Genomic DNA, 13225 nt, shown 5'->3' with positions numbered 1-13225 from the left:
GAGAGGGTGTTGCATTAGTTTAGTGGGCCAGTGTGTTTTGTTTTTTTACTTTTCTTTTTTCTCTGTTTTCTCCCTGAAGCACCAGACACAAGCCAGCAGCCCTGTCCCGTGTTGTATTTCCCACATGTCGCGAAAGCAGGTGGATCATGACTACAGCCTCCGTAGTATGAGCAACCTGATGGGCGAGCGCTGGAAGAAAGTGGACGATGGAGGAGAGCGAAGTCTCATCAAGGCTCCGTCCAGCGCCAGCATAAGCAGCCAGGGCGCCGCCGCCGGAGCGTCCGCTGCCAGTGCCCCTGGAGCGGGAGCCGGGGGATCGGCAGGAGCAGCCTCCACCTCCTCCGCCGGGGACCTGGAGAGGGCTGCCCGCAAGCAGTTCCAGCAGGATGTCACGCCGGGCTTCGTCTACGTCCTGGCCGTGTTCTCCGCGCTGGGGGGCTTCCTGTTCGGCTACGACACCGGGGTGATCTCCGGGGCGATGCTCCTGCTGAAGCGGGAGCTGGAGCTGAGCGCCCTGTGGCAGGAGCTGCTCATCTCATGCACTGTGGCCGCGGCCGCCTTGTCCGCGCTGCTGGGCGGCTTCCTCAACGGGCTCTTCGGGCGTAGGGTGTGCATACTGCTGGCCAGCTTCTCCTTCACGCTCGGGGGGATCGTGCTGAGCACCGCCCCCGGGAAAGAGGTGCTGCTGACGGGCAGGCTCATCGTGGGAGTTGGGCTTGGTAAGACATGTGTTCCACCTGCTCTCTCTGTCCCTTCAGTCATAAACAAACTATAAGTTGATTGTTGCGAAGTCCCACTTTAGTCTTTCAGAACATGCATTGGATTATAATCAATCCTACATGCAGTTTAGTCTTGTTTTTCTGAAATATCACCGGTTTAAACACTGACATTAGTTGTAAATTACAGTTTAAAAAGACTTGACTCACAGAACTGAAAAGAACTGCAATCTTTGACTGAATCAGTGCAATCATCACCCTTCATGCTGGTAACACTAATGACTATGTGATATTGATTTTTGCTTACCCCTGCACTTGCTGTCCATTAGAAAGTTCAGAGGTCAGGATCATCAGAGCCATATAGGTCTTAAAACTTGTTTTTGTTCACAGTGGTTTGGTTCGTCACTCTCTGTCCTCCCTCTGCCTTAGGCTTGATATTTTGAATTACTCACAGCTTGTGATTGCACAGCATGTCCCCTCTGCTCACTGTGGTTGCACGCCACTGGCTGGTAGACAACTTGCTGTCTTTGTTATAACTGAAATTGTGATTATGTTTTGATTTGGTTCAGTACCATTAAGTAATTAAGTCAGTCTGAGTGACGGATAAGAGGCGGATATTATCCCAGCATGTCTAAAGGAAGTCAAAGTGAAACCACGAAGTACACAGGAAACTTTAATTCTCAGTAAAACCACCATCATTGGACATTAATGTTAGAGTTACAGTTATCTGATTGGCTGCTCAGTTCTTTCTTCTTCCCCTAAACACATACTTTTGCATTTTCCCTCTCTACTACTTCATCTCAGCTTTGTTCAATCCCCCCTCTCTTTGCATATCCCTCCCACTGCTGCATAAATGCTTTTTCATGCGACATGCCTTTTGATCAGAATTCAATGTTAATCATGAGTCACATCCTCTGTGCAAAGGGCTGTTAAAACTGGCTTTCCAGGCTGAGTGCCACATGCTGACGGCACTTGTCCAACGCACTCCTTTAAGAGTATAGGAAGAGCTCTTCTCTGTGATTCGTGGAGGGATTATAAACTGGTTTCTCGCCTCAATCAGTCTCTGGAATGGGAGAGAAAGGTGACCAAAGTGAAGAGCTCTGTGTGTACTTCCTCTACAAGCTTGAGTCCTTGAGTATTGATGTTTTGCTCAGAGATGTTTCAGGGGCATTTTTAATTTGGATTTGATTGTATGACATATAATCCTTCCACATCATAATTAGCATATGTTTGTATCTCTGGGATCAGGAATATGCAGATGATGAGTGTTTCCGGGTTCATTTTCCACTATAGTTGGGAAGACGTGAGGGGGTTACAGCCAAGTGGCTGCATGGGCAAAGTAGGAGATGTTGATTTAAAGCAGAAAACCAGGAATGCTTGTGCCCATAATGATTTTGAAATGCATGTTGGATGCAATGTAATTCTCTTCTTTGGCCTGGATGTGAAGGTATAGTTTGCTTTTGATTTTTGGCAGCTTTTTTGCCTGTGGGGTTCAGCTATGGACTTATTATCTCAGGCCCTGGATACAAAAATCATATATCACATTGAAATTGTGTTGAAACGTGAAAGTACTGCCTTTTTAGGCCTTTTGTTTATGTTATGTACAGCAAAGTATGCACATCTTCAGGACTTCAAAACCATAAATTAATCACAGAGCCTCAACAGCCCAAGAGTCCCATTAAATTCAAGCAAGATCGCAATGTTATGTTATCAAAGTTTGATCCGGAGCTGCACCCAGTTTCATTTAAGTGTTTTTTTTGTAATCTCACTCACAAACACAAAAACCACAAATGGACAGTGGTGAAAACAAAACCATCTAGCTGTAGGTAAATATCCTATCTAAAGCCTTCCTCTGGCCTTCTTCAATGACAAGTCAGATGTTAAAATTGCTGCGTCATCCTGATCCTTATAGTTCATTTTTAATCCTGGACATTTGAAAGCGCCACTGTCAATTGAAAGTGGCAGGAAGTGTGGTAGGAACTTTAGGAAGCATCAGATACCGTGTATACACAATGTAAACGTTGTAACATCAAATGATTTCATCTGCTCATTTACAAAATCACATTAAAAAAGAGCCTAACAATAAATCTTAAGGCCAAGGGCTCCCATTGGCTCCAGGGCCCTGCATGTGCCTGATATCCCCATTAAGTAATCCTTCCCAGGGGTCAGCTTAAACTTTGACAATACTACATGAAAACTTTGTGTTTCTTCTGATGGATTATTATACAGCTTGGGTCAGTAATAAGTCTGTGTGCTTTTTGTGAAGGGTGAAAAATTAGCCCTGATATCTTCATCTACGCTGTGAGACACCCTTGACAAAACATTTCCTTTTATACTAAAACAGTTCTTAAGCAAAGGTAGCTTTGTAAAGACAACTGCTCTGGCTGCTGTTCTCTTTCTTCTCTTTTATTTTCACTTTGCTGTAGGGGAATTCTTCAAAAGTATTTTCTCAGTGCAATCAATCAGAGCAATTACAGGGCATTTCACAAAAACAAGCTTCCTCCTGTTAGAGAACTGGTGCACTTTATTACACCAAACTGCTGCCACTTTTTTCTGTCAAAAGTTGTTGACATAGTTGATTAGACAGATGGCTTAGATCAGTCTAATTATACCAGTTCTCTGGAATACAGAGATGTGAACATGTTTATAAAATCTGCCCACCCCTTGAATCTCATCCATCGTGTTATCTTCTTGCACTTTCCATCCATTTGAATTCGCACATAATGAACCAGAATGAAATCTTATAAAGTGCAGTTTAATTTTCACGGGGGGGACTACATTACATTACAATATTCTTTTTACTGTAGATATATAGGCTACTTATCAATCAATGTGTTGGCCAGTAAGTAACAAGAAATTTCAGGGCAGAGAGTGTGGAAAAGCTGCTACCTTTACATAGTTTGTTCACCAAATAGCACTGACTTGTTGAATTTTTAAGAGTCAATTGTCTGGCTCAGTTTCTCACATGGTCATAGAAAATAAAAATCTGAGGTTGTTGATGTTAAAAAATATAAATCGACTGACATATCAGTATCAAATATCAGTATCAATATTGGCTCCAAATATTCTGTATCCATCTTGCTAAATGTTAGGTTAAGATGTTAGGATATTTTAGCTTATCTTAACATTTATGAAGATTTCTCATATCTCATGTTTCTCATATCTTGGATGTATTCAGATTTTATACTGTTGATTAAACAGGGTTTCTGCAGGTTTTTAACAAGCACAATTTATTATGTCAGTCTCAGCATTGACTTTATAACTAACACTGCCCCATGATAAGATTCCCCTACAAGACTTCCTCACATGATAAGGTGAAGTGGAGAATAACCCTCGAAATGCCAACTTATCTCACAAACTTCAGGCAGAGACAGTAGATATCTATAGTTGTTCCCACAGCCAAGCCGAGTGTACTGAGATACATTCCGATGAGGGTGTTTGTAGATTCAGTTATTAATCTTGTTTGTAGTTTTATGGCAATGTGCTTTCTGTATCACTGATGGAACGACAACAGATGGGGACATTACAAATTTCTGTGTGACGGAAGTAGCGTCAAATGACCAATGTAATATTTAAACATATTTAAGACTTTTTAAGGCCTAAGATTCAGATCATTGAAATTGAGACTTGTTTAGACTTTTTAAGACCCTAGGAACACCCTGTTAAATGAAGATGTCCAACTGGACTCACAATTAGTTGTTGACAAATGTAATGTAATGTAATAAGTAATAAATTACCCTGTTGCTGCTCTTTCCATTTATGAATTCCCACTGCTCTGTTACCTCCGCAGTATAAACCTTCTCAAACTGTTTGTGTACCTGTTGCAAGTGGAAACACACTCTCATTATTAACTACTTTAGGCTCTTTGGAAATGTGACACTGTCATTTTCAAGTACACATAGTTAATGGACTTTACAGAGCCAGTTGAGAGACCAGTCCAATAAATAAACTGTGAGCTTAACAGTCACAGCGGTAATGGCAGTTTGTTCAACCACAGATAATGAAAGGTGATGGGGGTAAAATTAATTTTTTTTAATATTAAAAACATAATAGGTGAGGAAATGATGCCGCCGTTTCCCGAACAAACACATGAAATGAGTTATGAAAATGCTGCTATCACTTACACACACACACTCTGATTGCTAATACAAGGAGGAAACTAATCACCTGTGTCATTTAGGCTGTTACATTATAATTGGCTGTTTCATTATAAGTGTATCCTCCCCTTTATGCCATCAAAATCTTTTCCCATACAGTGATCTTCATTACAGAAGTATGCACGAGCCAGGCCCTGGTAGATAATGAAACACATTCTGGCAACGAAATTAGCCGCCGGAGATGCTAATAAGGCAGCACTTTTTCATTGCACGCAATTATTCTGGCATTGGCTTGTTACCCGCACACTCACATCAACATGAGCACCGGTTTCTCAGGGAAGCCAAACTGCTTAGCATTTCTGAACTGAACTTGCCAAAAAGGTCAGCAGAGCTGTTTGTCAGACCAGTAAAGGCCATAGACCCCATGACCTGCCTCCCTGTATTTCTACCCATAAGCCTCTGGTATGTCTGCTCCTGGCCAGTTGTTGTCAATCTGACCTTTGCCTAGGCACGGAGACTGTTGCATGTCTGAGCAGACAGTATTGAACCAGAAAGGCAGGATTGACATGGATTTATTACATGAAGTGGCAGCTGCAATCAAATTAAGAGGTTTTCTTGCTGAGTATTTGCAGAAAGATGTTTCAATCTTAAAGCGGAAATCTGCTCTTCTTAGCCATCTTGGATTAGTTAATTTGTCATATGCATCATAATTTACTCCAAAATAAACTTTCAGCTTCAAATATCATCCCTCTTACTCAAACTGAATAGATCATGACAATTTTAATGAAAAGTATCATCACAACCAGATCATATTTCTCCAGACAGATATTTCAAAAGACAATTTTGCTGGACAACAGACCCACATGTAGGTTGTACTCTTAGCATTTTAATTCAGGTTGATTTGGATTGGTTCCTATAGCAACAGAGAGTGTGGTTTATAACTACAGCAGCTAACACTGCAGCTACTTTGGTGTAAAACTCATATTGTTTTCATAAAGAAGTCCAAAAATATTTGCAACCATGATCTACATTTTTTGTAATTGATCATGGCCAATGCTAACTGTATTGACCTAGCTGCTTCCCAATACAATGCTCTTCCCCTATTTGAACTTGTTCATATTGATGCAGCAGCAGTAGGAACAGTTCAGTACAGATAGCACAAGTATTTGACGAAAAATTCTGTGTAGTAAATTGTACTATGGGATTCTCAAAGAGGTTTTCAAGTTTTTTAAATTTATAATAATGAAGGTTGTAAAGTGGAGGGAGGTTAAAGCCTTTTTTGATAATAATAATAATAATAATAATAATAGTATATTTTTTATTTGGACAGAACCTTTACCAATGCTCAAAGAAACTTTTCTTTAAGATTAAAAACATAAAAAAGCGAACAAATATAAAAAGAAATATAACATGCAAATACACATTTTTATCTTAATAGCATCTCTTAAAATAAAGATTGCATTTATTACATTTAGATTACGATGATTAGGGACTGATTTGTTGGAGCTAAGTAGAGGTGAAATAAAACGATCAACAAACTTAACTAGTTTTTCAATGACAGCTGTATTGTTTGACTGTATACCTTCTTTTGTGCAAGTCAACAAGGAAGTTCCTCCAAGAATCTCCCCTGAAAACATTTGACTCTGTGTGAGCTGTATGGCGGAGTGAACATTTAAAGAGCTATTCAATTTGTTTTTGTTAAAAGAAATTGGCTCTGATCCCTGCAGCTTAATTTGGTCATAATCCATTCCCTCAGAAACAAACACACTAAAGCATTCACAGTCACGCTCACTGTGTGTGTAATCAGGTTTTCCAGCGAAATTATCCAGCATTTGCAAATGTTGAATTGTTTTGTCCTTGGAAAGGGAATGAAGGGTCTGCATTAAAAATAGTGCTGTTAATTACATTGTGATAACATTTAATTATTACCTGGAGGCTTGCTAATTAATTGGTTGGTTTATATATTTAAGTCACAATTCTTGCACTAACTAGGCAGGAGTTAAGTGCAGACTTAATAGGGGGTTTGTTTATGTGCATATTTTTGTTGTAATGTGGAAACAGAATCAGTAAAATGTCAAGTTTTGTGTAAAATTGTTGTTTTTGGCTTGACATTTGTGCATTTCTTCTTTTTTTCCCACCACAAAATGGTTGCATAAGAGCAAGAAGTAACTGAGGGTGTGGAAGTTACAAAACTCAGAGTCACTATATCTATAGGCAAACAAATTTGTTGGTAGAATCCAATGGGAAATGAGGCAGAAGTTACTGAATTTAATTAAGAGAGGGTAAAACCTCTCCTGCTTCTGCTGCTGAATCAAATCACCACTCACACCACTTACCCATTTAAAAGGCAAGCTTTATCTGGTGGACTTTTCTCTTTTCCTCTCTCTGCATTTTCAAGGATCCTCTATTAGCCTTTAATTAGCTTCCTCCATCACAACTAGCTACTTAGCAGCAGAAAAAATCTCCTGCCAGTGTCTTTACTACATCACAGTGACAGAGGAGCAAGTGAAGTGTTGGCCTCGAGTTTTGTACTCTGCACCTAGAGGCTGCCTTCCAGAGACCAGACAGACCCTTTGTTTAAGTGTGCTGTGCTGAGGCTGATCTTGACCAGACAAGGACTCTCTCTCTGTCTGTGTGTGTGTGTGTGTCTGTGTGTCTGTGTGTGTGTGTGTGTGTGTGTGTGTGAGAAAGCAAGAGAGAGGTGGTGCTGGGAGCTGTCCGTGGTTCTGAAAAGAGAGCTCATTAATGAGAAAGGATGCAACTGTGTTTTAGAGGGATTGAAACAAGGGAGGAAACTGAGTCTTTATTTGAGGCATTTCTGCTTGTTTTTAGTTTTATTTCCAACAGAGAACTTCAGAGGGATATGAAGACTTGAGATTTTATCAAAATGATGCTACTTAACCCAGGTTATGTTCTCTAATAGTGAGGTAGGACAACAGCAACTCCTGTTGGAAGAAGTGTAAGCTTGCCAAATAAACTAAATAAGAAAAATAAAAATGTGTTCCACAAAAAACAAATGCAGGATGTATCTACCTAGAAGTTTCCATCTAGCTGCTTGGTAAGTCAACCAGTTTTTGACGTGATTACAAGCATTTATAACTCACGTAGACGTAAAAATAGTAGAAATATGTGCAATCAGAAGAGAGTGAAACAGAAATAAATGGAACAAAACAGCAAAAAAATTGTGGCGAATTTTGATACTCCTCACCATTTACATTACACAATGTAAACACCAACAATATGGTTTGAACCCTAATGCAGCACATCAAGCGTTGGACAGTTGGTAACAGTCTTTATTCTGAGCGTAGCTCACAGCAGATCAGGTGGCAGGCAATGCAAAAAGCAAAAAGGCAAAAGACTTGGTTGAGGACAGAAGGCAGAGGTGATTACCAGGTTTCAGACGAGGCAGGTTAGTCAGAGACAGGCAGGGTCGGCAACAGAGAATCAATCCGGAGATGAGTGCTGGATAGTCTTGCATTAAGGCGTTGAACAATCTGGCAACTGACTGAGAGTGGAACTGGTGACTATATACTGGGCTGATTGCAGGTGATGAGGAGCAGCTATGTTGGGTTGGTCAGAGGGTGTGGCTTGGCGGGCAGATGAAGCAGAGGAGGAGACCATGGAAAAGTACTGAGAAGTAGGAGGATGGAAGACTGACTGTGACGTGGGAGGATGGGAGACTGACTGTGACAGGAGGAGGTTGTACTTCTACTACTATTGCTTCAAAATGTGACCTTATCAACAGCACATATTCTGATTGGTACGATACATGTCGGAATGGAAACCGCTTGCCTTGTCTGGATACAGTTTTGTGAATTATTAATAACATGCAAAATATTTGCATGAAAAAAAAAGTGTAGTGTATAATTTGTATGTGTATGATTTTGACTCTGGCTATACAACATAAATGAGAGCTAAATAAACTTACATTTTGCTTAAACAAAACAAAAAGACACAAAATTGCCCCTTGGATAAGCTTTTTTTTTGTCCAATTATGAACAATCAGCTCTCATTTCATTTATAGCATGATGCTATTTCAGTAGACATGACAATACTAGACATGTCAAAGCAAAACACTTTAAAAGGAATAAATACTTACTTTAAAAAGCCAATACAAAATAAAATGATCTTGTTGGACTCTAGAGACTCCAGCCAAACATATTACATTTTAGATGGTCAATAAACTGAAGCGCAACTGTACAGTATTGAATTTGACCTTTTACTGGCCTGTAATGGGATTAGCTTTGATGGGCTGAGCCATACTTTCTCTGTCACCACCTGCAGCAAGATGTGAAATGGAAATGATTCATTACTCACTATATGCATTAACATCAGTGTTGTTTCTCACTAACAGGCGTACGGGCCGCCTGTAGCAGCAGACGTGGTTTGCATGGAGACAAGCTGCTGATGCATATTGCTAAAGTAGATAAAATAAAGGGAACAAGGAAGAAAAACCTGCAGAGAAAAGGTGGAGGAGGAAGATGGAAATACAGATAGAGACAGTGCAGCTGATTAAGATCTTGAGGACTTGTTTGTGTGACACGCGCTGAAATCTGTGCATATGTCCGTGTGTGTGCATCTGCTTAATGTGACACAAGTAGGACAAAAATACAGCACAAACAAACAGTTACAATTTTTTAGATAGATAGGAATAAAAATTGAAATCTTTATCTGCTGTGTTTTGCAAGTTTTAACAGGTAGTTTTTACGGTTTGCCGCTGTGTTGTGCAGCCTACTGTGATTCCCCTGTTGATCCTGGTTGGTCCCTGCAGGCCCTGAAACATTTTTCCAACAGCTGTCAAACAGATGTCTCATTTACAGTGGTGGTCTATGGGGCTTTTTTTTTGTTATTTGGCTGAATGGTGACGCCAGCTCTCTTCAGACATGCATAGATGCATGAAGTTGCTCCTTACTTGTTGAGAATATTACTCACTGTTCACAAGACATGCAACAGAATTTTAAGGTTTATGTCTTTAACCACATATTTATTGCTTTTATATTTGTATTGCCTTTTAAGTTAATTTAAGCCTTGGGAGGTTTCCAACTGCCTGTAACCTAACATTAGGCAAGTTTATCTGTGTAGCACATTTTAACAAAAGAGACATTCAAAGTGCTTGACATAAAATGGTAAAGGAATCTTTCACAATAGATTAAAAAGAGTTACTATGCAGAGATTTTAAAGCAAAGAGGAGGTTGTGACTTTCACAGCTGTTCTTGAAGCCAGAGTGAAAGTCACTGAAAATTTGCCAAAACTGCATTTCTTCTACACACTGAACAATAAGTGTTGTTTATTAAAATGTTTAGGACTAAAAAGCATGCACTGCACAAATGAAAATTAAAAGTCCTAGCTCGACTGTAACCTCTTGTCATAGAGGCTATGGTTTTCTTGTTTGTCTTTCAGCGGCATGTCTCAAAAGCAGATCAATGGATTTTCATCAAATTGCCCTGAGCCGACAGGCTTCATGCCAGATAACAGTTGATTAGATTCTGGCGATGATCTGGTTCTTGGATTTCGGCCATCAGATGATAATCCTTTTTTAGTCATAACTAAGATAAAGACTTGACTCTAAACCTTCAGGGTAAGTTTGCACGGTCAATAAATCGATTTGGAAATTTAAAAAAATGTAAGAGACATGATTGATATCTCTGAGTGTAACAGCAGACAGGGAAAGTGGTTTGGGTCTGTGAGTGCCTCCTGTCTGATCGTTCAGCACTGAACGCTAGACTACACAGAGACATGACCACAGGGGTTTGAACTATGACTTTGCTCATGGTACTGTGTCGTCTTTAGATTATGTTTTTTATGCACTAAAGCACAATTCTTTGTAACAGCGCTCTTCCCAAACCAAACCTTTAGCGAAAAAAGATAAGAAATCCTTTTCACTCCCGGTTATTGATTAGTCTTCCCAGGGCTGCCACAGTGTGGTGCCTGCTCAGAGACAGCGCGGCCAGTTTCCCAGCAAGTGGTTTCCATAGCAACAGGTAACCAAGTAGTCATGGCGGCCGCTGAGGCCAGGGGGGCAGCAGGGAGGGGAGTGGTAGGGAGGGCAGGTGTGTGTGTGTGTGTGTGTGTGTGTGTGTGTGTGTGTGTGTGTGTGTGTGTGTGTGTGTGTGCAGAAAGCAGTGGCAGACTATTAATAGAGCTTATCAGGAGCCAGCTGCAGAACGCTGCTGTCTCATGGTACCTCGTCAGATTCATCCTGGGCAAACACACACAATTTGTTCTGCGTGTATTTGGGTACACATTTGTGCAAGTGACTGTGAGTGTGTGTCGTTGTGATTGTTTCTACTGTGTGTGTGTGTGTGTAAGAGAGAAAGAGAGAGAGAGAGAGAGAGAGAGACTGGATAGTTGCCTGAATAGTGCACCACCCATTACTGAGATGATCCATAGTATTTCTCTGTGTCTCTTGTGTTTACTCTACATCCACAGAATGTTAATGCAGCTGCTGTGCATGTCATGGTCAAAGGTAAAAGTAATTTACCTTTTGAAAGTCATAACAAGAAAGTAATTGTGACTTATAGTGTATTTTCACTGTCATCAAATCTTATATCATTAAATAATAATGTTATTATCGTTTCTTGTATAATGTACACTTGTCTACAAGCTCTATACAATTGCCATTTTATCTAAGCTTAGTTAAATTTTTGAACATTTGTGGGGTAAAAGATCCTATTTTCTCTCTGCTTTCAGTTATATTTTGCTATCCACAGATTCCTGAGGAAGCAGTCTGCCTCTGTAATTGCTCAATGTTCCACTGTGTTGACCAGCTGGTTGCTAACATCTGCTGAACATGTGGCGTGCATGGTTCTGACTGTGATCAGCCTAAAACAATGGTGATGTGAGCGTCACATTCCATAGACTGTATAAAGGTGGATGACATGACTTGTCAGCTTCTCAGAGTGAAGCCAAAACATCTTGTTTGCACCCTGGTGGCTGGCATGAACTGTGCCTCCTCCATGTTGGATGGGACATAGACCAAAATTCTAAATTACAGATCAAATAAAAATGGTTTCTGTTATTTTAGGTTGTTTTTATCACACTGCTGTTTGTTTAAGTGGTCATGTTTCTGATTGGTTTTAATTGTATTCAATGCTATAAAAACTTGGTGATGGATGTTGTGGCTCCACACTGATCACCAGCACAGGAAGGCAGCATCCGTATCCAGGATATTTTGGCTTAAGTTTTGTACAATGTGAGAAAATGGAGCCGTGTTGTCCATCTTTATATGCAGTGAACAGTGAAGTTGCAGCCATAATACCACAACTATAGGCTGAAAGACGCCAAAAATGCTATGATTAACAGCAAAGGTGATAAGAATTATCTGTGGATTTTGCTATTATTATTATTATTCTAATGAAGCATTGTGCTGTGGTAAGTTCATATGTTTTACATCGCATACAGTTCATACAAAATAACGCAATCTTCTTACATGTAGGTCTATATTTCCACTGAGAACAAGTGCAACAGTTACTGCACAAAGCACATGTCACTGAACATAATCTTCAGAAGCACGTTCGAACAATGTAAGCAAACTGCTTGCTAACTCTACCCTTTCTCTGCCCAATGCCTGTGCAGGCATTGCCTCGATGACAGTGCCTGTGTACATCGCTGAGGCGTCTCCACCCCATCTCAGGGGTCAGCTGGTGACCGTCAACACCCTCTTCATCACCGGGGGACAGTTCACCGCCAGCCTCATCGATGGCGCCTTCAGCTACCTGCAGCGTGATGGGTGGAGGTGAGACACAATACAGTTTAAATACAATTTAGCCGGCAAACGTCAACTTGAGATACTTTTTTCAAAGCATGAACCCCATCTCCATACATGATGGTCATATGGTTAGATATGATATTAGCATCTTTTATTTTAGTTATTATCATATCAAATGCCAGGAAAAGTCGCCCTGGCTCACACCCTCTTTTCAAATGTCAGCACATGCATGGGTCAGCCCCTAACATTTGCTGAGAGCAGCCAAACTTAACATGAAAAAGATACAGTATCCTTGCCTCTGTCCTCTTTTATCTGCTGCTACTTTTTTCTGCTCTGTTTGCATCCTGTTTTAGCTGTCACCATGAAAGCTGGTTCACAGACTCCTCTGTGGTTGAATATCGAGCTTTGAGATGCTGTAGATACGAATTGCCCTTTTCATGAGGATTTGCGGGTGCAACAGAAGAATGGTGTGATGGGTAGTTCCGTTCAGTATAAATATATGGATTTTTTTCCGACTCCTTGGAGTTGTATAAAATGACTGCCTGCTGCGTCTCGACTTCTTCTACTTCTACAGATTAAGCTTTCATTATGGTCCTCTCCCCCTTGTTCACCTCTCTTATACCATTTTGTGCTCTGCTGTCCTACCTCATAATTTGGGGGATTTTCAGACTGACCCTTTTTACAGAATGAGTTGAACCCTGTCT

General features: G+C 40.5%; 1 protein-coding gene across 1 annotated transcript in view; it reads left to right on the top strand.

The window, feature by feature from the left end:
• Nucleotides 1–119: 119 nt before the first annotated feature.
• LOC109632679 (proton myo-inositol cotransporter) overlaps nucleotides 120–13225 on the top strand; it is a 54569-nt gene continuing 41463 nt past the window's right edge. The window contains exons 1-2 of the mRNA XM_020092098.2: nucleotides 120–719; nucleotides 12389–12548. Of these exons, the coding sequence (XP_019947657.1) occupies nucleotides 125–719; nucleotides 12389–12548 (755 nt within the window). The 5' untranslated portion in view covers nucleotides 120–124. The remainder of the gene's footprint in view (nucleotides 720–12388; nucleotides 12549–13225) is intronic.

This window comes from Paralichthys olivaceus, chromosome 23 (assembly GCF_024713975.1).
Source record: "Paralichthys olivaceus isolate ysfri-2021 chromosome 23, ASM2471397v2, whole genome shotgun sequence".
NCBI lineage: Eukaryota > Metazoa > Chordata > Actinopteri > Pleuronectiformes > Paralichthyidae > Paralichthys > Paralichthys olivaceus.
Note: the sequence above shows the minus strand (reverse complement) of the source record. Positions and strands in the feature narration are given on the sequence as shown.